The sequence below is a fragment of the Echinops telfairi genome, unplaced genomic scaffold (genome assembly GCF_000313985.2).
Source record: "Echinops telfairi isolate 266 unplaced genomic scaffold, ASM31398v2 ScPeMD7_60;HRSCAF=208, whole genome shotgun sequence".
Lineage (NCBI taxonomy): Eukaryota > Metazoa > Chordata > Mammalia > Afrosoricida > Tenrecidae > Echinops > Echinops telfairi.
Genome location: NW_022103958.1, coordinates 29,803,528 through 29,830,383, shown reverse-complemented (window position 1 = coordinate 29,830,383; position 26,856 = coordinate 29,803,528). Strand labels below are relative to the sequence as shown.

Sequence of the window (26,856 nt, the reverse complement as noted above, 5' to 3'; positions counted from 1 at the left end):
AGTACGGCATGATATTGCAGATTTAGCAATCAGGAATCCTGATGGTTTAGATCTCTAGTCATTAGGGATGAAATATAAGCAGGAGTGCTTACCAGAATCACTAATATATCACCACTATCATTGCTTCACAGTTATTTATTACCGGATTTACTGCTTTTGAAAATAGCTTTCCAGAATCTCTAAAGTCATGGATATCTCTAAGTGTGTTAAATGAAATGAATGGAACACTATGTCCTTTGGAAAACACATAGAAGAATCAGGGTCTAATCAGCTTGAATGTTATGTGTGCAAGGAGAGTCTTTTCTCAGAAGTGATCCCTTTTGTGAGCAGATGCTGTGTGGAGCCATTCCAATGTTTAAACAAATCTAGTCCTCTTTTTACTGGTGATATACATTTTAATATATATTTATCAAAATCAGAGAAAGACATCACCCGTGTCTTCTTTATCATCATCCAACATGGAATATGATTTGAGGACAATCCAATTTAATAACATTTAATAAAGGCAGATTGTTTTAGCTCCTTTGAATGATTTCCTTAAGCTTTCCAGTCAGCTTATTCCTTGTTTCATTCAGCCGATTCGGGGATCATTCGTGAGTGATTCTGTGCTTAGATTCACACTTCTGAAATTCGGTTCCAGGACCCTGAAGTAAAATCTCCTCCCCTTATTGGTTTCAAGGAAACCTAAAGGGGTTTGACCTTGAAAATGTGGTTCAAGGCCAATCTGTTTTATTAGCATTTGCTGGATTACACCTAAAATGTTTGTGATTCATGTGAAATCTGTTAATAATAGCAAGCTGGCACGGTTTTCTTCTTTGCTTAATGAAATAGATCCATTGATGCTGTAGTTATATCTATGGAACCAAATGCCTGAAGTAGACACTTATCTAAGACTTTGCAGTAAGGAAAAATGGTGGAAAGAAACCTATCAGCCCTTCATTCCTTTAAACTAAAATTTTGAAAATATAGTCAATGCAAATTTTCAGAAAAATGACAATTTGTTGATAAGGACAAGCATAGACATAAATTTTATCATTATATTGATATTTCCACAGTGTACTGTTGAGTGGAAAAAATGAACATTTGGAAGAAATTTATCCTAACGTTTCTCTCTCTTTCTCTCTCTCTCTCTCTCCCTCCCTCCCTCCCTCCCTCCCTCCCTCCCTGCCTCCTTCCTTTCCTGGCTGGCTGTCTGTCTCTTATCCTCCCCTTCCCCTTCTTTTATATCTGGGGTTAAAATAAAACACCTGAGCCATATTATGCATTTTCTCACAATTCAATCGTTGTATATGCAAGGGAGATCCTGGTGTTCTCGAAGACCGAGGTAAACAGAAGTAAAATACACTGTGGTCTTCCTTCCCCCGCAACGTGGTCAGAGCTGGAGACAGCATGCAGGGAGAGAAGAAGTCACTTCTCAATTTTTAATGAAGCCTTCTTCCTTTGTCGCGTCAAATGCACCATTCTCCCGGCAAACTCTAGAAATGATGACATCTTGCCACTTGGTTTCCATAGCATCCATTCTTGAAGAGTCCTCGAGTGTCCCTTGGTCAGGGCAATTCTCCCAATTCCCCTAGAAAGTTGGCAGCCGACAAGCTGAAGCATCCTTCCGCCTTTTCCTGAAACTCACTTCTGTCCTTGGTGCTGAACCATTTTGCCGAGACCCTCCCAGAAGAGCTCGGTCAGCGCGCTGGGGGAAAAACAAAACAAAACTACAACAAAAAACGTTGGCGGTGGTTGCTAAAATCAGTGTATCTGTTATTTACTCACGTTCTCAAAGAGCAGCAAGCTTTCTCCATCTTAATTCGACCCTACTGCAGAGCAGAGGTGCGCCACCGGGAAGCAGAGCGTGGCCAGAGAGGAGCAACTGACAGCAGCTTGGGTCACCTGGGACCCGACACGCTCCCATGAGTTTTGGGAGTGCTCTGGCTCCTTACAGCACAAACACCATTTTAAAAGTGCTCTTCTGGCGACTCTGCCCGTACCCCAGGTTCTTGTGATATTTCCGTCCACTCCTTTTCAAAGCCAGAAAATTCTGACAGCAATAAGCTCTTCAAAAGTAGAAATTTACTTTTTTTTTTTTTTCCTTACAGGGGATTGATTTCCAGGACAAGGACTTGTCTGCACCCGCCCAAATACCATGGCACTGCGCGCGCCCTTTGCCACCGGATCCTCCCCTTCCAATGAGACTTTCTGATTGTGTCTACCAACTCTCCTATTAGGAAACCCGTGGGTTGCAGGCAGCTCTCCGCTCTCGTATTCTTGTTCCCTTCTCACTCTCCCTCCCCTCTCTCGCTCGCACTCTCCTGGAGGCACGCCGGTACCAGTTCGCTGAGAAGAACAAGCCACCAACCACCTTAAGCGATTAAGACAACATGCAAACCCCTAGCTTTTCAGAGTGAAAACTACTTAAATCTGGCTGCAGCCCACACCAGTCCTTACCAGAATGGAGTCGGTAAAACAAAGGATTTTGACCCCGGGAAAAGAGGGGCTAAAGAATTTTGCTGGGAAATCCCTCGGCCAGATCTACAGGTAAGTGAGAAAGAAAAACCGTGCCTGCCCCGGGCTCCGCGTGAAAAATATCCGCAGAGCTGGTTCTGGAAAACCTTGGTTGCTTAGCGAGATTGTAATATGATCAGACAATCTTTTGTCGCTCATTGCTGAGGCGGGCTGCTCTGGAAACCTGTTTATTAATTCAAGAATGTTGCACTAAATGAACCTGTCTGCTGTGTGCATGTGTGAATTTTTTGTTGTGGTACCTGCAGATTCTTAGCCATTTCCACCCTGGGATGCTTTAAAATTGAGAAATGGCCAATGCCTGGTTAAGAAACCCTTCTTTTTACTACCCAGGGTTAAATTCCTTGGATTTTGATAAATGAAAAGACAAAAAGAGTCTCCAGAAATTAAGAATCCAAAGAGTAATGGCAAAAAAAAAAATTTTTTTTTTGTAATCCCAGCTTTAAGAAAGACCATGAATAGAGAATCCCCCAGTGGAAGCTTCCTTCCACCCTAAGGGCAGGGGAATCAAAATATATCAATAATTGATACTTGAAGCAGTGCCTGTCTCTGAACCTGACACAATGTGTTTGTATTAGAATGGTTTGTCCTCTCCCACAGCCAGGTTTGGTTACATGGAAAATGCTACCGTGTGGTAACAAGAATAACCACCGAAATAGGTTTGAACTTCCCAGAGAGGTGGCAAAAACCAACAATTCAAAATCTCGTTTATCTTGTGGCAGCCACAGTACGCATGTGCTATAAAGGTATCAACTTTAAAAGCTTTCAAGTATGTTGCATGAAGACACTTTTTCTTGAAACTGTACAAAATCACAAAGAGAGGACAGAGACAAAAGGACAGGTGGATTCCAAGGGGGCATTAATTGCCACATTTGGAAAATTGAAGCCTTGAAATGTGTATGGAATGCAAAGAGTTGACCATAGCGCCTTTCCGTTTTCAGACCTCTTTGGTCTGGGTGGGCTTTGGGTAGGAGAGAGCATGCTCCTATGCGGCAGTGGATTCCGCAAAGGCCCTGCAGTCCCCTAAGCTGCCCCGAGGGACTGTTCTTTCGCAGCCGACTGCCTCCAGGTGTGCAGCTCAGCTTTGCGTGTCTGCGCATGTGAAACCAATGTCAAAGAAAAAGGGGGACAGTCACATTCGTTCATTTTTTTCTCTCCCAAAATAAATGCCATTTTCTAACATTGGAGTTGGGATTTAGGAATAAGAATGAAACTACCCTCAAATATCTTCCTAAACTATTTTCCAGTAGGTAATTTGGAAAATTCAAAATTCAGATATTCTTTTTCCGTTGCCGGAAATTGCCTGACCTCATATCCCGAACTCTACATTCTTGAAGTTGATCTAAATATTTCCTTTTGTGTGTGTGTGTGTGTGTGTGTGTGTGTGTGTGTTTAAACAACTGTGTGCACAGATCATTTAAATAAGCACATATAAAAAAAATAATATGGTTGGGAATACCTGAAAATTATAAACGGAAAGTTCCTTTGTTTAAATCCAGAGAATAGCATTTCTAGGTATCCACAGAGATGTTGCCTCTCATATTGTTTTTAAATAGAAATTTCAGGGGTAGACTGTGAACTGGAAGACCACTATGACCTTTACATGAAACCATTCCATCACTCGCTCCTCCTCTCCTTTCCCCCGAGGGCGACGGCGGCCCAAAGGAATGGAAAGCCTCTAAAATACAATGCGAATTTTTAAAAAGAACGTCTATTGAGATCTCTCACCGCAACGTGGACCGTGGGTTGAGAGTTGCAAATCTCAGAGTGGCAGTTTATGACTTTGGAAGTTGGCCCGGCATTTCTCCGTGTTTGTAGCGGAGAGGGTAATGACGCCAGAGAGGGAATAATTAATTATTCATGTTCCAGCAGTCGGAAGCTTAGGTGTCGGCCATATGTTGTGGAGGCCTTTGTTTCAAACTCGAGTTAAAAAATAAAAATCCTTTTTAACAGTAAGATGTGTAAGGAGAGCCAGCTTGGACCTGGCACCTGGGCCTGGAGGAGGGGGAGGGGTGTGGTGCACAGAGCACCTTCGCGACCTTCCCGGCGCGGGCGCGGGCGGAGGCCTTCTCCCCAGGGGCCCACGCTCAGCTAGGAGGCGGGATACCAGCGACCAGCGACAACCTGGGAAGCTTCTACCTGCGGAAAAAGGAACCCGCGGGCCTCGGGCGACAGGCGGGGCTAGGTCCGCCCTCCGAGGGGCAGCACGCCCCTGGCTGGGGAGCCCACCACACCTGCTGTCCTGCGAGTTGACCTCTCCACTGGTCCTGGCTGGAGGCCTTTGCGCAGTTTTTCCGGCACTCACTACAGACTCCCCAGCCTGCCCACCCACCCCCATCCCCAGGAAAGTAGCCCCTAGGGTAGGGTCAAGTGTTTGTAAATCAAGGCACTGCTCTGCTGGGTGGGGCTGGGCTGGTTTGAGTCCGCGGAGGGGAGGGGAATAGACAAAATGCCACCGGGCCTGGAGGGTCTTAAAACCAAGTAATGACCCCCACCCTAATCTCCCCAAAGCAGAGTGCCCTCCACCAGCGGACCCTTGACGACTGGGGGCGGCGGCGGGGAGGGGGTGGGGTGGGCGCAGAAGGGGGCTAGCACTGGGTGCCTGACCCATGGTGTCCTTGCCTCCACCCCGCTGTGCCACACAGGGTGCTGGAGAAGAAGCGAGACCCTGGGGAGACCATCGAGCTGACCGAGGATGGGAAGGCCCTGGAGGCGCCCGAGAAGAAGGCGCCACTGTGCGACTGCACTTGCTTCGGCCTGCCGCGGCGCTACATCATCGCCATCATGAGCGGCCTGGGCTTCTGCATTTCCTTTGGCATCCGCTGCAATCTGGGCGTGGCCATCGTGGACATGGTCAACAACAGCACCATCCACCGCGGGGGCAAAGTCATCAAGGAGGTGCGCAGCTCCCCAGATCGCTCCTGGCCCGCCATTGGGCCCCAGAAAGCGATGTCAACCCAGTCTTCCCCAAGGCAAGGCAAAGGAAGGCCTGGGTGCTGCCCCAGTGCTTATTTAGCAGGGTAATGCCTGGATTCACTTCGAGGTGATGGCCACCTCCCCCTTTGCTCCTGGAGGCTGTACTGGGGCGCCCTCCTTTTGTCGCTGGCACAGGAGAGAACTGCAGAGGGTCCAGGTCATTCGATTGTTATGAACTGCAGACTTCATCACCACTAGCAGGCCATGGCATTGATGCCTAATAACGTCTGCTAAATTATATTTTCCTTAAATTGTTTTTTCCTTACCTCCTCCAATTCCTAGCCAAACATGTTTAAAAACATGAAAACAGAAATCCAATCAACTGTGCACAGGCCAGCTTTCTACCCAAGAGACCTTTACAAAAACATCTGTTTAGTGGGCAGAGAAGTACTACAAGCCAAGCTGGAGAGTCCCCCAGCAGGGGGAATCCAGCCCCAGTAACCTGGAGGTGCAGGGAGAAGGGTGAGGCCTAGGAAGGGAGAGTAGTCCGGTCAAGGTCACAGAAGCCCAAGGGCTCCACTCTCAGTTTAGGGACCCACATGACCATAAAACAGGTGGAGACAAGCTTGCTAGGGATGGTCCCAAAAAGATTGCAGGCATCATTGGGCCCTAGGGAGGTTGAAGACTTCGAATTACGTTTAGTTTCAAAATTGTTTTCGACAAGATGGAAAGTATCCCCAGGTCCTGGCACCTCTTCAGTCCCTGAGGTGGGCATTTTGCCCCAGTTCAATTTGAAGATGAATATTTGGGTCAGGGTCAGAGTGAGGGACCTATTCCTGAGCTGGCACTTGTTTCCCACAGAATGGATCCCAGCTCCTTCCCCCTGTCTCACTCAATGGCCGCTCACACTCCCCCCTCCCCCGCCCCCCACTCCAGTTGCAAGGACACCCTAGCTGCACTCTCAGCCCCCACCCCCTTTCCCTAGGTGTCCCTTTCCTGGGTTTTAGACAAGGGGCTTTGGATTCCATTCTGCATGCTTCCAGGTGTCTGCACCCTCTCAGGTCCAGCGTGGATTAAAGGGTCCTGGGTCCAGTTTGTCACTCCCTGCCTGATCAGGAAATCACTGGTTGGCTTGGGGAATCCAAATGCCTAGGTGGGGGTTGGGTCCTTCTGAAATCGGGGATGACAGATTTCTGCGGATTCCACACTCTGGTCTCAGCTACCAGTAAGTCTTCACAGTGGCACCAAGCAGAAGTCTGGCTGGTGGTCCCAAAAATTAATTACAAAATATTTCGTTCATGAGCACCATTTTCCAGTAAAAAGAGGCATTTCTTCTTTCTAAGAGGATATAGATTCGTTTTCTTAAGAAACAAAATTCAATCCACTTCGTGGATACTGGGAATGCCCCAGCTCCAAGGGTGGAGGGGGGATGGGCGGAGGGCTTGATGAGCGAGCATGTGTCCTTCCCAAGCACTGACTTTCTCGCCCTCCGCCTTTTTGTGCCTTCCCCTCCTAGAAAGCCAAATTCAACTGGGACCCAGAAACCGTGGGGATGATCCACGGCTCCTTCTTTTGGGGCTACATCATCACCCAGATTCCAGGTGGTTACATCGCTTCTCGGCTGGCGGCCAACAGGTAACTTAGGGTCTGGGCCAGGTTCAGACCCTCCCGGGGGCAGCGGAGGTGGGGCGGGATGAGAATTCTATGGCAAGAGGGTTCTGGAGTGCGGTCTCCTAGTCATCTCCACCCTCCCAGAGCTGAGAACACCGGCGCCTTCTTCCCGAAAGAATTTGGGTTATGCCACACAGGGTGCAAGTTGTGGAATCTCGGCGGTGGCCCATGCTTTCCGTGAAACGGTCGATGCACACTGGGGACTCCAGGGAACTGAAGCAGAAAGAGGCGTGGGTGCGCGGGGCGGGGGGCGGGGTTGGGGGAGACGATGACAGGGAGCACCCAAAAACCTAGCCCAAAAAGAGATGAGGGGCAGCTCCTGCTCTGCTCTCCCGGACGCTGAGGCTCCCAGGGACGCTGACCTCTGCGCCGCCGTGGTCCACAGCCAGCCCCCGGCGAACTGGGCGCCCAGGGTGGCAGGATTGGTTCCTACTGAAGCTGGCGGGATCTCGGGCGCCTCCGGGGTGATTCCACCTGCTAATGAGCCAGGGCACCAGTAAGGGAGGTGCTGTGGCCTTGGTATCTTTTGCCTGGCTGCAGCCTAGGTCCTAGTGCCGGCACCACCTGTATCCCCCGCTCTGGACCCAGGAGAGACTGGATCAGCACTGCGGGGGGTAGGAGTTCTAAGAAGCAGGGAGTACAGCCTGGCCACCGGTAGGTGAAGGTCAACTTCGTTTTATTCAATGCTCATATTTTGATGGACAAAACGGACTGCTTATTAAGTCAAAAATAAGACAAATATACATCCTACCCCCTGCCCCACCCCACCCCCACAGGGCCCTTAATGCTGAATTCCCGCCTTTATTCCAACCTTGAGCCTGTGACTTCACCCCTCAAAGTGCTTCCGGTTTTCCAGGGAGGACTAGAACCAGACACCTCTCTGGTCAGGGGCACATCTCTGCCTGTTTCACCGGACTCTTCCCCACCTCTGTGAAATGCCCCAGGGTCCAGACAGACAGAGGCTTTTGTCACCTCCAGCACCCTTCATTAGAAACACAAATGGTGTCTCCTGAGTCATTTCCAAGGCCTGGGGAGGGATTTTTGGAAATTCCGTTTATTTTAGCTTTTGTAATTGTGTTGTTGTTAGGAGGCCTGCTATTAATTCCTACTCATAGGAATTCTGTGTACAACACCGTTTACACGAAGGGCGTCCGGAGCCAACCTCAACACAGTTGCTGCCTGTGAGCCCATTGTAGCCACTGACAATCTCATGTCCTTGCCACTCTCCCTCTCCTTGCCCTGCCCCAAGTGTGATGTCCTTCTCCAGGGACTTCTTCCTTCCAAACCACAGGAAAGCATGTGATCCCTGGCAGCCTCCATTCTAAAGCGCATTCCAGCTGTACGTCTTCCAAGACAGATTTGTCCTTCTGAGAGACCATTCATCTACTATTCCTCACCACTATAAGTCGAAGGCATCATTTCTTCTGTCTTTCTTAGGCACTGCCCAGAATTTGCAGGTATGGAAGGTGATTGAAAATATCTTAGCTTTGGTCTGGTGCACCGAAATATTATTATTAGGGAGGGGATATTTGGAGAGCCTGTCAAGAAGTCAAGAGAGAATGCAGTGGATTCTGGAGAACTGTGACTTTGAGTATTGCTCTTACAACAGAGGTGGTGGCCACTGAGCCTCAGCAAGGGATGGGATATAATAATAATAATAATAATAATAATGGGATTGAATGAGGATTACTTATGATGTGGAGAAGACAGTTTTGTGGGTGGGTAAAGCAAAAAAAATTATATTAAACATCTAAAGAAACATTCTTACATGTTTTTGATAATGAGGAGCAGGCTACTTTTTTGTTTTTCAAATACCTAATGCAGAGTGTCTTGAATCTCATCCCTGTCCCTACTTCCGGAGAAAATGATTTTCTAAAGCAAATAAATCTATGTGAGGATAACCCAAACTTACACCTATAAAACAACTGTACTTCAGGGGGGAAACTTCACTCACAAGAACAAACAAACAAATGACACAGGGAACCCAAGATGATATGACATGAAAATAGAATGGCTGAACCAGTTCGGCCTTGGCTGGCGCAGTGATACTAGAATCTGGTGAAGCAGAATGATAACCAGACTGGGGGAGAAATATACGTGGGTTGAAGCTCTGTAACAGAAGACCCAGAAGCAGAGGAATAGTGAGCACTTTCATCAGCCTGATGAAGGAGACTGAATTCTTCCCCAGACTGTGAAGAGCAGACACGTATTCCAAGTAGTGCACTCTCCCACCACTTTTGAGTAGGACACTGTCATATCAGACTCTGCCAGTCAAGAGATTGGGTGGCTATGCAATACATTGTTGCCCTTGTTTTCTGAGGGGAAGATTATGTTTCTACCTGAGTGTGGCCCTGTTCTCTTGCCCATTCCATTTAGCATTCTGCTCTACCCACATTTTACAAGTTCCAGTTTGTCCTTGTTTCACATCTTGAGCCCTGAATCAAGAAGAGTGGTTTCAAAGCTCTGATTCAGTCACAGTCAAAACCTTCAGCTTGCCAAATGCTAAAATGCTAACATTTTCCTGCCAGGGGAAAACACAGTGGGTGCCCACGCTTTCCTTCAGTCTAACAGGGGGTGCTCAATAAACAGGTTTTCCTAGTTAAAAAAAAAAGATAAGCTTATTGCTATAATTTGTGTTGAGCTTAGTAATGAAAACACTGATACTAAGGTTCTAATTATTTAATAGATTTCCCTCCAAGGAAAACCTGGTTTTAGAGTTATTTCTTGTATTCAAATGCACCTTAACTTTAAATTGGTATTCAAAAGAAATATTAATATGTTCCCATATCTTTTGTTTTCCATGATTTAAGAAAATGAAGTGACATTTTATGAACATTGAAAATTATTGAGCATAGCTTTATTGTATCTTAGTATTTTAGCATATTTGTTTTTCCACACAATAATATATTACAAACATAGCTCAACACAGATTTTAAAATTCTGCATCACATTTGCGTTTGTGGCTATAAAAGGATTACATAGTAAATGTATGTGAAAGGGCTGTACCAATCTTAAAACAGTTATCCACAGACATTATCATTACCATGGAGGTGAATTCTGTGATAACCCTAGAAAAACTACTCAGAATTTTATCTTAATGTATTTATTTTTAACCTAAAATTTGAGCATTTTCCAGAATTAGCTTGAAAGTGGTATATTTCCTATTTTATTGTGGTAGTTTTCCAAAAACATCATACGCAACACAGCAAGAACATTGTTTTTAACTTATAAGCATAGTATTTCAAGCCTTGTATTCAAACGTGTTTCTCCCTATTGATCATCTAATAGTAGAACAAGATTTCCCTTGAGTGGAGCATTGGGGACTGAGTCCCTCCCCTCAGGGGTTAAAGAAGCTAAGAAGTTAAAATGTTTGCCCAGGAATCATCGTTGTGTGCAGAACTGGTGTAGAGGAACTGAGAGCATGGAGACTGCTTCTCCAGGGAGAAGGGCTCCTGGTTACACCTCCTGGAAAATTTCTGAATGAAAAACAAGTAGGATGATTTGACTTCTCTGTCTTATTGATTAAGCAAAAAATAGCCTCACTCTTGGTCACAATACAAATTCTCAATCCTTTTTGCTGGCCCCAATCTAAGTATTCTTGTTTTCCTGCTCATGGCAGGAGGAGCTAGGGGACCAAGGGAGGACATGAATTTTTTCCCAAAGGAGAGCCATTGCATCATTTCCATCCCATCCCCCTATCCTTTGACCTTTTAAAAAGAGCACTTGCACACTGTGGCCAGGAGTAGTTCCTTCCTTCCACGAAGAACCTTAGGATAGGAAATCAACATGCTGTCACAAGTTCTGTGATGTTTCAGATGAAAACATATTCAATATGATAACACAAAGGTGGTAGAGACAAACCAATTTTTCCTTTCATAATACAGGGGATAGGATGGCTAGGAGACACTTTAAAATAAAACTGCTAAGAAATATTTTTATCCTGAATTGAAAGAACTGTGACGAATGGGCAAATGCCTAATGGAAATAAACAACAGACCATTTGCAAAGGGCACATGAACAAATAAGGTCAGGCGTGTTCAACAAAATGTGGTCAATACTAAGGGCTTTGAATCATAAACCTGCAGTCACAGAACTATTCCTGCCTTCAGGTCAATGGGAATATCCGATTGAAAATGCTCCCCTCTTCTGTCCTTCTGATTTGCAGCCCTGCTTTAATTTCTTGCATAGAACCTATCACTAGTTCCTTTATCAATAGTGTACTTCCTTATTGGCTTGCTTATTATCTGCCTTTCTCCAAGAAATTTTCAATCTAATGAGGGCTGGAAGTTTTGCCCATATATATTTTTTTCTATCCACTGCCATGCCCCTAATATTTGAAGAGTACCTGGCCGATGTCTGTCTGTCAAATGTCTACCTAGAGCACAGTGTTTTTGGCTTTTAACAAGCAATATGGCAGAGTGGTTATGCTGGTGCCAAACTGCCTGGGTCAGACTCCTGAGTGTGCTACTCAAAAGCTGAATTATACAAAACCTTATGTCATCTCCCTGAGCCTCAGTTTATAATTATGTAAAAGGGGACTAGTAAAGGTAGCTACCTAACATGATGATATGACAACTAAATATGATACAATATGGAAAATGCTTTAAAGTGCCTGGCAGTAGGTTACTGCTAGCTTTTATCATTTATTATGGATAAGATCTTAAATTGAAAATATATATGGCCTGTAACTCTTCAGCATTACTTTAGTTGAATTCTATCTTAAGTATGTCAAATGTAAGTAGACTGCTGCCATTGCATAAAAAATGCTTCCTCCCCTGTCACATTGCTATCCTTTAAAATTAATTTGCCATATGTATTATTTGCAACTCAGATGATTTTTCATGGAAAATGTTACAAAACTGACCTGAAGACTTTAAAAAATGATTCATATATATATATATATACATATATGTATATCCAGAATTCTCGATGTTGCTAACAATTCACTGCATGCAACCTGTGATTGCCAGCCCAATACTAGAAATGTATTTAGAAATGCCCATTTAAGCTGGGCTTATACTTCTTTGTGGAATGTTTCAGATTATTTCTCAGTATCCCTATATTTCTTTTAAAGAGTGGTCAGTTCCTGGTATACTATTTTGCCTGACCAAGTATTTCTTGAATTTGGTACATGACCTTTCTTAATAATAGCAGTGTCTTTATTTGAACAAAGGGCTGAGGCTGTCACATGTAGTTGTAGCTCTTGGTGAACTCTCTATAACACAAAGGATCCATATTTTTGTGGATAGGACAGGGCTCATCTAATGAAGCCCTCCTATTTTACAGATGAGAAAAAGATAGGGAGATGATTATGTGCCCAAGGTCACAAAAAGATGGAGAATAGACCTCAGGTGTCCACTAGTCTATCACCACAAATACTGCTACACTGAAAGTTAGCATCTCGGCCTGATACTATGTACTACGTTGAGAAGTGCCCTTTCAAGGAGTAGGTTGAGCCATCTGTTCTCTGCATGAGAAACTACAATCTGTCTTGTCCCAAAGCCAGGGTAGAAATCCACAAATTAGAGAGGGGAGTCTTTAGCAGACCCAAGGGATCCCTAGATTTTGTGTCAGGAAAAACAGACAGTGTTTGTGTCTTTGCACTGACTGTTCAACTGTTTGGCCCAAGCATCGGTATTTGTTACTTTCTCTGTTGAAGGCAAAACCAAACTCTTATACTGATTTTGGAAAATCATGTGATTTTCTATACTTGAAAACATGGACGTTGGAGCTTCTCCCCACAGCCCGCTACCTTTGGAATGTTGACACCTAGCAAACTGAAGACACTTGAGCCTGACTAGGGGTAAGATACACCTGTTGTCAGCCCAGAGAGAGAGAGAGAGAGATTTGTCATAGGGATTTTGACACAATTGAGTCCTACCCTGACTCATACTACAGATCAGTCGAATTAGAGAAAAATTCACCTTTAAAATGAGCAACTGCAATTGCATGGATTTTAAAACTCTTTGCTAATGTGAGTTTGCAAAGATAGAATTGAAAATAAATCTAACATGGCTTGCCTGATTAGGAAGTATCCTCTTGTGAGAACGATTTTAAGAAAAAGGAACAAAATCATAAACAGAAAACCTTGAGATGTTTTAAGCCCAACAAGGAGCAATTTTTGCTGTTTGTGGGTGTCTCTTCTCCTGTCACATATGTGAAACAATTGGGCTGTACCTGAATTTTTATTGGAATAAGTTTGGGGAAAATCTTAAGCCCCATCTCTGAAAATATCTATCTATCTATCTATCTATCTATCTACCTATCTATCTATCTACCTATCTATCTATCCGTCCATCTTCTACCTCCCATCTACCATCTTTTTTCTATTATTGATTGATTGATTGATTGACCGACTGTAGTTAGGGACCACTGAGTTGGTTCCCACTCACAGAGACCCCATGTACAACAGAACAAAACCCCACCTGGTCCTGCACCGTCCTCACAATTGTTTTTATCCTTGATATATTTCCTCTCTATTTAAACATATACATCGCAGCATCCATTGAAAGGAGGGATAAGAATTCCAGCCTAGAACATTGGCGCGCGCGCGCGCGTGTGTGTGTGTGTGTGTGTGTCTTTGTGTGCGTGTGCGTGTGCGTGTGTGTGTGTGTGTGTGTGTGTGTGAAAGAGAGAGAGAGAGAGATTCGGAATCGGAATCGGAATGTAAGCCTGCTTCAATGGACTGCTGCCTTGCACCGTATCTTCTGGACCAGAGGTGCCTTTTCTCCCTCAGTCCTCCAGCTGCCGATCAAATAGCTCGCAGCCTTTCCATTGTGAGGCCAGTAGGCTCCGTGTCTGGTGCAATGCGGATGAGGTCTTTTCCTGACAAAAGAAAATGCCCTGCCCCACCAGCTGCATAGATGGGTAGGGTGGAGGGGAAGGCTGGGGGAGGCGTCTCCAAGGACCCGCACGTGCTTCCTCCACCTTCTTCCCACTCTCCCTTCCCCCACGATTTCTCCCGGGGCTGCACTTCCTTCACCACCATCCTCCTCAGCTGCAATGCGGGAGGGGGTGGGGGGCTTGGTGGGAGGGAGGTCATTTGAGGGAGGAGTCCGGTGGGCAGCTGGTGGAGCGAGTCTCTGCCCCCATATGCCACAGTCGGGCAGTCTCATTTCTCTGTCCTGAGTGATGAAGTCATTTTTACAACTTAATGATGTACCCAGGGACCCAGAGGGCTGGCTTGAGCCTGTGTATTCCTTTTTGAATATGGGAGTGGGGCATCAGATGTGGCCAAGGGGGGCGGTGAGGCCCTGATTTGATTACATTAAATAGATTAAACAGCCTGCATCAGCAGGCTGCAGACCCTCCGGATGAGGATTAGTCCCACACCTGGGGTGCAGAACACAAGTCCCCTGTTAAGTGACAAGCCACTGCCCAAATGGAAATTGATTGATTCTGGAAACATGCGAATCCTCTGTAGAAGTGATGAGTCACTGGTGTCCCTATTACTTCTTCCCGATAGGTCCTGGTGGGGCGGATTTGTTCCGAGAGGGTGTTTGAGGCTTTGGCCCCTCTAGGAAGATATGACTGGGCCGTTCACATGAACGCACTCTACGCCTTTTGAGCGTTTGGTATTATGCGGGCTTTGCGCAACCGTGTTTGCTTTCCCAAACACTTGTGTAGTTCACACTCGGATGAGGAGCGCTGTCCGGGTTGGGATGGGGGTTGGGCTGTTCCAGAAAGGTTGGCTCTTCAAACCTCTCAACTACTCTGAAGAGGAGAGAGGAGGCTGGGTGAGCCTTTAAAGATTTGGTCTCGGATTCCCTGTGCAGGGTTGCTGCATCCCAGTGGAGGCGATGACTGTAGAATGATCTAATATTCTTATGTCTCTCAAGGTTGACAGTATTTTAGTGATGCACACCTTTCTTTTTCTGAAAACTCAAAATGATAGTATTTCATATCACTAAGCATCCTGAGGTGAGGATGACAGAAGAAAAACGAACACTCACATCACTTACCTTTTCACTACAAAACAACCTTATGTAATTCATTTTTGGCATGGCATTTGCTGCAGAGGAAATCGTGAGGAAAACAATAATTTTAGGTAACTTTCAACTAGTTTATCATGTTAAAATATATTTTAATGAGCAAATCACCCTTGATTTATTTCTCAGAGATTATAATGATGTTCCTTGGGAAAAAAATGAGAACAACTTCTCACTCATTAATTCTTAAGGGAGAGAAAAGTTTAAATGTTTACATAGTCATTGTCACCTTTCTTTCCATCCATCAGCCTAATTACTGTTAGTCTATCTCTGCCTTATGTTCCTGCCAGGGTTTGAGTTTGCACATGACAAAGAAGATAGTAAAACTCCAAGCTCACCAACATCAAGTCAATGCTGATTCCCAAGACACCCAGTGAGTTTCCAAGACTGTAGCTGTTTACAGGAGTATAAAGGCTGGTCTTTCTCCCAAGGTGGTTTCGAACCATGCAGATCACAGCCAAACATATAACCACCATATCACTAGGGCTCCTAAAGAAGATAACACAGAACACAAATTAACTACATACAGTTAATAACTAGGGGTTTGCTTGTTTGTTCAGAAAGGGTGATGTTTGAGTGTAGTTTAACTGCTGAGAATGTGTGTTGCTTGCGTTTATATTTTATTGATGGTTTATTTTAATATATAATACTGGCATATTTCCTCATATTATAGAGCATCTGAGTTGAGAATTCAAGATGTCTAAATGATCAAAATAATTGATATGTGTTTTAAGGAAATTCTTTTATTAATATAAAGCCTAATTCTCTTCTTTATTTTTCTAGTCATTCCTTATTCCCTATTTTAAAAAGAAGTGATTACTCCTTGAATAAGTTTCTTTATTGAAATGGATTATTAACTAAAGAAGAAATAATATGAATCAAAAGTCAAGGATTTACTTTATAAACGGATCATTGAAAATCAGGTTGAATGGAGACAAATGTTCTAACGATTATCAATAATTTATAGATATTCTCAGATAATTTACATTGACTTGCTATGAAACTTAATGTTTACTTGATGAGAACCAATTGAAAATGTATCTGAAAAATTAAAAAAACACCAAAACCCCACAATAGAATATCAAAAGGTAAAAGGATTTTAAGAATAAATCTAAACAGCACCAATATTTGCTTTTGCCTGAAAGAAGTTCAGCAATAATCTTGCTATATGGTGAAGCGTTCTCCTTCTTCACACACACACACACACACACACACACACACACACACACACACACACATCTAGAAGTTTGACTTTCCAATTAAAGGGAGAAAGAGAAACCAGCTTGACTGAGACAAATCACAGGAGAGATCAGTCATCTCACCAGGACGAGTGAATGAGTGATGATCAGAAGAGCTCCGAGTGGACGCAGATCTAACCCCTTTGTGGTTTTCTACACCGACATAGCAGGCATTTTGATTGTGGGAGGGAAAGAGAGAGGGTGTGGATTCTCAGTCATCTTCATAATTATATTTGTCTTCCATTTCAGGAGGCTGATCAAAGTTATGTACAAAGAAACTTAAACATTCTTGGGGAAAAAAATCCATCTTTCCATTCCATTTGTCCATGAATGATTTGAATGCATTTGTACATATCTTTGAATGAGTCATTTCTTACTTCCAACAACACTGTAAAGTAGGCAAAGCCATACTTGTTTAAACAATCAGGAAACTGAATACAGTATAGCAGATTTGTTTCCCAAAATCTGGTAAGAAGCAGAGAGGACATATGAGCTCCAGTATGTATGTATGATTTCAAATTATGTGCTTCTTTACTAAGTACATTCCTCCTATTGAGTATTTTTGGTGTTTTAAAATATATATATATTTCCAATAGAGTTTTTTAAATGATTGTATTGCTTAGTGCTGATCTTGATCCACAGAAAAGGTCAACTCCACGGTTGTGGAATTATTTTAAAGATGTATTTATTTGCATGGTTGTGATTGCTAGCAAAGTTTTTTCATAATATACATTTTAAAAGCCTCTAATTGTGGAAATTATTTCAGGCAAGTAATGCTGTGATATTTAATAATATGTATCAAAGTTGAGAATAGTGCTAGGGATAATAATATTCACATGTATATTTTTCCTTGTATATAATCATTTTTCTGTTATGTCAGAACAGCAAAGACATATATTTTGGGGGGCAGTGTTAGTGCAACAACATTGATCACTGTGAAACAAGTACAATACAATAAACACAAAACATACATACTGATAAATGTTGAGATTCTTTAAGAGGACAATAAGAGGGGGGCTTTCAAAAGTTTGTTGAAAGTGAATTACCTTTTAATTCCAGTTTTCCATGCATTTTTTAAGCCCCCTTTCATATATATGACTTCTGAAGCATTATTATCTCATTTTAATTTGAAAGTAGAATTTCAAAGACTCCTTTCACCCTTCAGAAGCCGATAAGTATTCTGTAATGGAGGCTCAGTGCCATGGTAGGGCCAATAGAACCACTCCTCTGAGTTTCCAAGATTGTAGCTCTTTACAGAGGTAGAAAGCCTCATCTTTCTCCTGTGGATTAACTGGTGGATTTGAAATGCTAACCTTGTGCTTAATAGCCCAGTGTGTGACACACTAAGTTACCAGGGCTCTTCTAGACAAAAATAGCTCACATTTACACATTTATAAACCATTTACTATGAATCAGTTCCTTTTGCTAATTGAGTTATTTCATCTTCTAAATAATTCCTTGGAGCATGGAAATGTATTATTTCCATTTGCAGATGGAAAAAGTAAGAATTTGGGGGATAACTTGCTCAGATCATAGCTAGTAAGATTTAGACTTAGAATTTGAATTCTCACAGAATAACTATATTTTTAACTCATGCCGTGATACCTATTTGTTCTCAAATGAGATATAGCAGCTGGTCAGTGGGGACATAGAGACCAGAGAACTTCTCTATGGTTTCTGATCAAATGACCAGATTTTCAATGTGTGGTTTTGAAAGGATAATCTCCCTTTCAGCAGGAGTTTCCATCCTCCCCTTGCTGCTCTCCTACCCTCTGCAGTCAAAGGCAAGCCCCCATTTCAACTATGTCCAGCTGAGTTTAATCTAAGTCTGCCTTCCAGACCTGTCCCATGTTTGGTGTCTTGGGGGAGCAAAAAGAGCCTTAGTTGCACAATGGGCTACACTTTGGCTGCTAACTGAAAGGTCAGCAGTTTGATCCCATCTGTGGCTCCTAAGGAGAAAGATGAGGTTTTCGGTCCCTAGAAAGATTTATTTATTTATTTATAGTCTCATAAACCCAAAGGGGTACTTTACTCTGTTTGAGTACCTGAGTCAGAATCAACTCGATGACAGACGTAGATCTAGGTTTGGTGGGGGGATAGTCACAGAGTCCTAAGTCACAGGCAGCAGCTCCTATGAAGAAGGATCTATCTGGCTGTCTGCTTCTGTAAGTAACTCAGCCTAGAAATTCTGTGGGGGCAGGTTTCTGTTGTAGGGGGTCAAGACCTGTCTGAATTTAATTGCTTGCACCCAACAGCAACTACTAATCTACAAAATGGGATCAATAGAATCAGCATCACGTGGGTGGGGACTCCTTAGAATTGCAACATTTGGGGCCCCACTCAGACACAGGAAATCAGTACTTGGGCACCAATCAACTTTGAATATTCGGTCTCTTCTTATACTTTTGCGTCACTCATCACACTTCCTCTCCGGTTTCCCTTTCCATCCCTCCTCCTTTTCTAACCAATGAATGTTGTCCTTGGGCACATTTTGCATTCAAATCTTGAGCGGTGGATTATTTTGACAAGGGAGTGAGTTCAGCTCAGATCTACATGGTGGTGGGGGCGAAAATCGTGGTTCCTACCAGTCTCTTCTGATTTCAAAAATAGTTGTATTGGCATCTACTTCCCATATCATGCTATTTAATTGCTCACTTATATTAAGATTTGTGCAATCATCACCACAATCAATTTTAGAACATTTTCTTCTCCTGCTCCTTTGTCATACTCATATCTTCATTTCTCCCCAAATGCCCCTGTGATGCCCCTAGGCAATTATCAATCCATTTACTGTCTCTATAAATTGACTTAGCCTGGATTCCATATACAGAAACTCATACAAACACACAGACAAGAATCAAGCAAGCAAACAAGCAAGCACAACCCAACAACAGTCATCAGACATAACACAGAAAACCTCAGTTGAAAAGAAAGCAGAACGTATGAAATACTGAGACAACTTTAAATGGGTCCAAAGAGAGATATTATTATCCAAATGCTGAGGTATCAAATTGTTCTAATTATTATTAAATACTTATATTAGGGGCTCTTACATCTCATTGCAATCCATACATTCATCCATTGTGTCACGCACATTTGCACGTATGCTGCCATCATCATTTTCAAAGCATTTTCTTTCTACTTGAGCCCTTGTATCAGGTCCTCATTTTTCCCTTCTTTCCCCTGCCCTCCCTCCCTCATGAACCCTTGATAAGTTATAGATTATTATTTTTATATCTTATTCTGTGTCGCTTTTCACCCACTTTTCCATTGTTCCCCAATGGAATCATTCTTAAATGACTGTCAGAATTTCACGACTTACTTCAAAAGTGGAAGGAAAGGGAAAAAAACCGACCACCCTGCCTGCACTCCTCAGTGTTGCTTCCATTCACTTTCAAGACATTGTCCTTTAAAAGTGTTGTTATTTCACACACTACTGCTGGAAGCACTATGTCTGCCAATTCTGCTAATTGTGCAATTCTGCTAGCAGTACTAATTCTGCTATGGGAACATAATAACTCTTAGTGTTTAAGTATTCAAGGATCAACAATATAAAACACAATTTTGTTACAATCAATGCAATCTTGATGAGTTCATTGAACTTTATCCTAGTATTGTTGATTACAATAGGAGAAGTGAGTGGCCTCTATTTAACAGTTTGTTATTATTTCTACTGGAGTAGCTCACATTCCCTTATGTGAACAGAACAAGGGAATCCTGCAGGATTTAAATCAGGAATGGAGTGAGTAAGGGTTGCATCCTCTCACCATGCATGCTGAGAAAATCATCAGAGAAGCTGGATTATACGAAGAAGAATGTGGCATCAGGATTGGAGGAAGGCTTATTAATAACCTGTGACATGGAGATGACACAATCTTGCTTGCTGAAAGTGAATTCTTGAAGTGCTCGATGAGAAAGATCAGTAATCGCAGTCTTCAGTATGTACTGTGACTCTGGGGAAAGAAGAGCAAATCCTCAGAAGCGGACCGACAGATAACAGCATGGCAAACGGAGAAAAGGTTGAAGCTGTCAAGGGCTTCTTCTTGCCGGGATTCACCATCGATATTCACGGAAGCAGCAGTCATGGGATCAGAAGATGAGTCGCTTTAAGTAAGTCTGTTATGCAAAACTTCTTTAGCGTGTGGAAAATAAAGACGTTACTTTGAGGATCATGTGCCCCTGACTCAAGCCATGATATTTTCCATCGCCTCATATGCATATAAAAGTTGTGCACTGAATAAGGAAGACCAAAGAAAAAGTGACGCATTTGAGTTATGGTGCTGGAGAAGAATACTGACAGTACTATGGACTGCTAACAGGACAAACAATTCTGTCTTGGGGGAAGTAGGCCAGACTGCTTCTTAGAGGCCAGGATGGCAAGATTTTGTTTACATACTTTGGGTATTTTGTCAGGAGAGACCAGCCCCTGGAGAAGGACACCATGCTTGGTTACATGGATGGACATAGAAGAAGAGGGGGACTGACACAGTGCCTGCAACAATAAGCTCGGGCATAGGAACCATGGTGAGGATGGTGGAGGACCATGCATTGCTTCATTCTGTTGTACAGAGGGTTGCTCACTATGGGTCTGAACCAATCCGGCACACAACGACAATAACGATAACTCACGCTGATGGTGCCAGGCATGAGAGTAAGCTACTTAGGGGCATGCTTCATTTAAGACCACGGTATGTCTATTCTCAGTTGTTTGAGAAAGTACTGCACAGCTGCCCACAGTGGTTGTACTGCTTTGTAGTCCCTCCAGCGATGTATGAGGGTTTCAGTCATTTTTCACTCCTAGTGTTCGTTGGTGTCTGCTTTTTAGAACATTGCTATCAATGCTAGGTTGAGGTGCTTTGACTTGCATCTCTTGGATGGTGCTTGATAATGAGCATTTTTTTTTCATGCATTTTTGGCTGCCGGAAGTCTTCTTTTGTGAACTGTCTGGTCATGTCCTCTACCCATCCTTTTAAAATTGGGTTATTCATCCGATCGATTTTCTTCTTAACTAAGTTGAATAAAATCAGTGCATTTTCAAGATACAGTGAAAACTAGTAAGAAAAAAGGATGATTGAGAGAATTAAGGAATGTCAAATAAGATAACAGACAAGCTAGGAAAATTAGAAATACAACTTAGGGCATGAGCTAAAAGTAAATATTTAAACAGTTCCATGGTTATTTTATCTCATGGATTTCAAGTAGCATTGTGCAGGTTATTAGTTACAGTTAGAATCCTGAGATAGATCACTACCCACACTAATCTCAGATTGTTTATATTTCAGATGTAATTGTATTAGCAAAACCACTGCCTTTGAAATCAGACAAAACTAGATTTAATGTAGCAATTTTCTACTTAGAGTTGTTATCAGCTTGAGCAAGTTCTTTCACTTTTCTCCATTTTAGTTTCTACTGACGTAAAATGGGTACATAAATAATAACCACATCATTGGTTTGTTAGGTGGCTCTCTAATGAAAACATATGAAATGTGACTGTGGTGTCTAGCAAGCTGAATACGCACCCATCGAGTTAATCTGTTTATGTTAGGGACGTAGGTCACCAGTGCTTCAGTGGTAGAATTCCTGCCTTCCATGCGGCAGAGCTGGGATTGAGGCTTGGCCAACGCATCTCACACACAGCCACCAACTGCCTCTTGGTGGAGAATTATATGATTCTATAATGCTAACCCTGTTTAAGATGTTGAAAAGCAAGGATGCTACTGTGACCAACGTCATAGTATTTTCAATCACATCACACGTGTGCGAATGTTGGATGGTGAATAAGGAAGACCAAATAAGAATGGCTGCACTTGAATGGTGGCACTGGTGAAGAATGTGGGAAGCACCACGGACTGCCAAAAGAACAAATAGATCTGTCCTGGAAGAAATGCAGCCACTTCTCAGAAGCAAGGACGATGAGACTTTCTCTTCCACTTTGGACATGTCAGGAGAAAAGGACATCATACTTGATAAAGTGGAAGGGCAACAGCAAGGAGTAAGATCCCTTGACACGATTTATTGACACAGTGGCTACAACCGTGGACACAAATACAACAATTGTCAGGATAGCGCAAGACCAGGCAGTACTTTCTTCTGTTTTACATAGCATGACTGAGCTGGAACCAACTCAAAGGGCCCAACAACAACAACAACAACAACAACAACAACAACGTCATGTTGAACAGGACCCAATGAAGCTTCAGACATAAACAGATTAGGAAGAAAGGCTTGATGATCTATTAAAACAGCAAACAATAAACAAAAACAGTCGATGAAAACGCTGAATTACAACCCTCCCATTATGCAAGGTTTTGCTTTGATTGGGTGGTTGGCTGACAGCTGGAAAAAACACTGGATACTTAAATATTTTATGATGATCTCAGCTTTGTTGAGGGGTGATTTTTCAATATCTTGATGTATTTTTGGTTCTCTCTTCAGCTTCTCTAGAACCATCAGTATTTTAAAAACTCTCAAACCAGGGAAAAATTGTTATTGAAAATTATGTTCATAAATATAAAATATTTCATTATTCCTGTAATTAATTTTAAGAGAAGAAGACAACATATTAAGTAAACTTGAATGAAAAGTTTAAGGTGTTTGTTCTCAAACCATGGTATGCAAAATTATTATCTGGGTTTCTTATCAAAACACAGACCCCCCAAGCTGCAATCTGAAACAGTTCTGATTTAGAATGTTTTGAGTGGCTGCCAGTCAAAAGGTATGTAGTGTTAACCCACCAGCTGATTTGAGAGAAAAAAATCAGGTAGTCTTCTTCCATAAAGATTTCTTCTATAAAGATTACAGGTATGGACATCCTATGGGGCAGTTTGCTAGTATCAGAACAAAAGGAAAATAATACATATTGGTGAAGCTGTGGAGAAATGAGAACTCTCATTTATTACTGGTGGGATTATAAAATGATGTAGCCATTGTATAAAACAGTTTGACACTTTCAAAAAAGTTAAAACATATGGCTGATATGTTGTTTACTCTATGCAAAATGTTACCATATGACCCAGAAACTCCACTCCTGGATATGCACCTGGAAGACTCACAAGCTGGGCCTCAAAGGTACTTGAACACCAGTGTTTACAATACTAGCATTATTTGCATGAGTTAAAACTGGAGACAACCCAAATGTCCATGAACAGATGTGTTTTGCAGCTGTTTGCTGGATGAGCCTTGAACACATGCTAAGTAAAATAAGTCAGACACATAAGAGACAAATTTTATATAATACCAGTTATATGAAGTATATCGAATAGGAAAATGCATTGAGACCAAAGTTCACAAGTGGTTACTCAGGACAGGTGGAAATGGGAAATTTGCTTAAGAGGTACTGACTTTCTTTAAAGGTGATTGAGAAAATATGAAAATAGATCACAGTGATGGGTGCGCAGCATGGCAAATGCAATCTCACTGTCACTGAATTGTATCTGTGAAAAAAGTTGAATGTATGCCCATTGAAGAAAGCATACGGTGCTACCTAACAAAAACTGGGAATGGAAATCTCATATGACCCAGCAATCCCTCTGCTGGGTGTATGCCCCTAAGAAGTAAGAATCACAAAAGGAACAGACTTATGTTCTCCCATGTTCAATGCAGCACAGTTCACAGTCACAAGGAACTCAAAACAGCCCAAATGCCCACCAGTAGCAGGACAGATGAATCAACTTGGGTTCCAAACAGCGATGAAACCATGAAGCATCTCATCACACGAATGGACTGAGGAACATGATGCTGAGTGAAGTCAATCAATCACAAAAGGACAGATATTGTATGAGACTATTACTATAAGGATAAATACAAAGGCAAAGGCAGCCATCTGTTCTCAGGTCATGAAATCTTCAAATCCAGTCTCTTAAGTAAAGAGTTGGTGCGCCTGTCTAGTGCCCAGGCTCCATCTGCCACCCCTAATGGGTACAAATTTAAAATCATTTCATCCAAAGAGGCCTCTCCTTAGATAGGATCAGTTTCACATATTGTGGGGAGAGGAAGAAAACCAATAGCATTGCGCCCGATCCCCTGCCCACTCTTACAAGGGTGCTCACTCCTACTACCATGGAGTCTGTTCTGACTCATAGTGACCCTATAGGGCAGGGTAGAATTGCTCCTGTGAGCTTCTGAGATAGAAACTCTTTATACGATTAGAAAGTCTTGTCTTTCTCATAAGGAGTGGCTGGTGGTTTTCGAACCACTGACCTTTAGATTAGCAGCCCAACACATAACCACTACTCCACCAAGGTTCCATTACAAAGGTGCTCAGTGAATAATAATGTAAATTCTAACCCAGATGTGAGGAGGGATCTCTGTCTCAGAGGAAGTTATTAATTTCTGTTGGTGGGAACACCAACTCACCATTGGGGTGGGGGGCCGGGGAGAAACAACTCTTCATATTACTTAATAGATTCCTAGTGGGAGGATATGCCCTGTATTATGTTACCAATCAGCTAATTTTGACTGAGCTTTTTCCAATGGGTGGTGGCCCAGACCATATGCGATAGACAACCAAGGTTTTAGACTTTGTCTTTTTGAAGTACATAGCATCATTTCCTAAACCACGCTACAAGAATCCAATTTGGAAACTCCGTTAAGTGAACTGGGCTTTACCTAAACACACCTGTAGTAGATTAAAGTGACTAAAATACTCCTTGGAGTAATGTGCAAAGAAGTAGATGGCTGTTTTCCCAAGGTTACAAATCTGAAAGTCATTGAACTTTGGCTCAAATCTCTTTGAAGGTACCAAATAATCGGCAACTTAAGATGATATATTTTTGCTATTTTCATACCCTCTCTGCTTTCTTATGACATATTTTAGTCCAGAATATGTAGTTCTGCCTTAGTAAATGAGCATTATTGAGTGTTGCTCTAGCCCCAACCCTCACTGCATAAATGGTGTTCAGTCACTTGAGTTTTTAATCTGTACAAGTTAGCAATCCATGTGTTGTAGTCTAAGCAGCTGTTCTATAATTGTTTACTTTCCTTTTATCAATAGTATTTTAAATTCTATACCTTCTCGAAAACAAAGGTACTGTCAATAGAATTTCCATATGCCCATGGGATTTATAATATTCCCCCAAAAATGATAACGATGCTTCTAAAGTGTACTAGGGTCATATATAAACTGCAGATAAAAGAATGGCTTTTGAGCTTACACTTAGTCATAAACCATAATCTAAGAACAATTAGTTCTTTTTTTTTTTTCAATTAGTTCTTATGACATGGCTCTACTTGATGCTTGTCCTCATGAACAGATAGATCACTGAAGATATAGGTCTGATAGCAAAGTGTGGTAAAGAAATCAGATCATGTTTAGCTATCAGAAAGAATAGTGTCTTGGGTTTTATAGTTTTGTCTTAAAATTAGCAGCCATCTAAGAGAGGTGTCCACACAGAAGGAGGACAACAACCTGGGTGATCCAAGGATTGTAAATAATAAAATCTGACACTGGCGGAGGGAATGGTACTAGAGCTTAAAATCTGAGCCCCCAGTTTGTAGAAGGCTAATAGGGAAAGATGGCAGTGAAAGCCCAAGATCCATTTACAGAGACCCCCCCCACATGGATTAAGCCTCTTATGAACTCCCTCTGACCATTGACCAGGGATGTAAACAACCTTGCTAACAGACAGAGTGTATTGGAAAGTGGATGACTGACGATTAGTTAGGTTAAAATTTAACACCATATCATTTGTTCTCTATTTTGACAAATTTTAAGGGTGTTCTAGTTTTTGTTATTTTCTGCTTTCTGCTTTCTTGTATATTGAGATTTTTCTGGTATGTATTTTTTTATTGTTGTGGGGGAATTTCTTTATGTGAAATCCAAGATAGCTATGTTTAGAAGCTATGCAAAATTTCAGTCGCTACTTCCTCTAAAGAGGGATGCCCTGTCCTTTGTAGTCTATTCTTAATCTGGAAGCTTTGTGGAAATCTGATCACTTTGTGTGACCCTGTTGGCATTTGAAATACATAGCTTTCAGCATTATAGCAACACACAAGCCACCATAGTCTGAAAAAAGGGTAGACAAGTAGTTCTGTCTTGGAAGAAGTACAGCCAGCCAGGATGGCAGGATTTAATCTTACATACGTTGGACATAATTGTCAGGAGAGACCAGCCCTGCAGAAGGACCTCATGCTTGGTAAAGTAGAGAGGCAACAAAATAGAAGAAGACCCTCAATGAGATGTATTAACCCAGTGGCTGCAGCAATGGGCTCAAGCCTAGAAGCAGCTGTGAGGATAAGCTGGGCTGGGCAGTGATTGTGTGTAGGGTCCCTATGGATGGGAACCAATGCAATGGGACAAGTAACAGCCACAAACAAGGGGGTTATTGGCGAGGAAGTTGGGGGAAATCAAGAGCTAATAGTGATGAGTGAAAAAAATGAAGAACATATTTTAAAATTGATTGTGGTGATAACTGCACACCTCTTTTTAATACATTTAAATATTGAATTGAGTGATATATGATTTATATGTCAATAAAACTGTAAACTTTTTTTTTTAACATTTTATTAGGGCCTCATACAACTGTTATCCC

The 26,856-nt window shown here is 42.4% G+C and overlaps 1 protein-coding gene across 1 annotated transcript in view; it reads left to right on the top strand.

Moving 5' to 3' along the window:
* The first annotated feature begins 2,142 nt into the window (after positions 1-2,142).
* Positions 2,143-26,856, top strand: part of SLC17A6 (solute carrier family 17 member 6) — a 51,065-nt gene continuing 26,351 nt past the window's right edge. Inside the window, exons 1-3 of the mRNA XM_004711606.2 lie at positions 2,143-2,529; positions 5,160-5,412; positions 6,947-7,065. Of these exons, the coding sequence (XP_004711663.1) occupies positions 2,444-2,529; positions 5,160-5,412; positions 6,947-7,065 (458 nt within the window). The 5' untranslated portion in view covers positions 2,143-2,443. The remainder of the gene's footprint in view (positions 2,530-5,159; positions 5,413-6,946; positions 7,066-26,856) is intronic.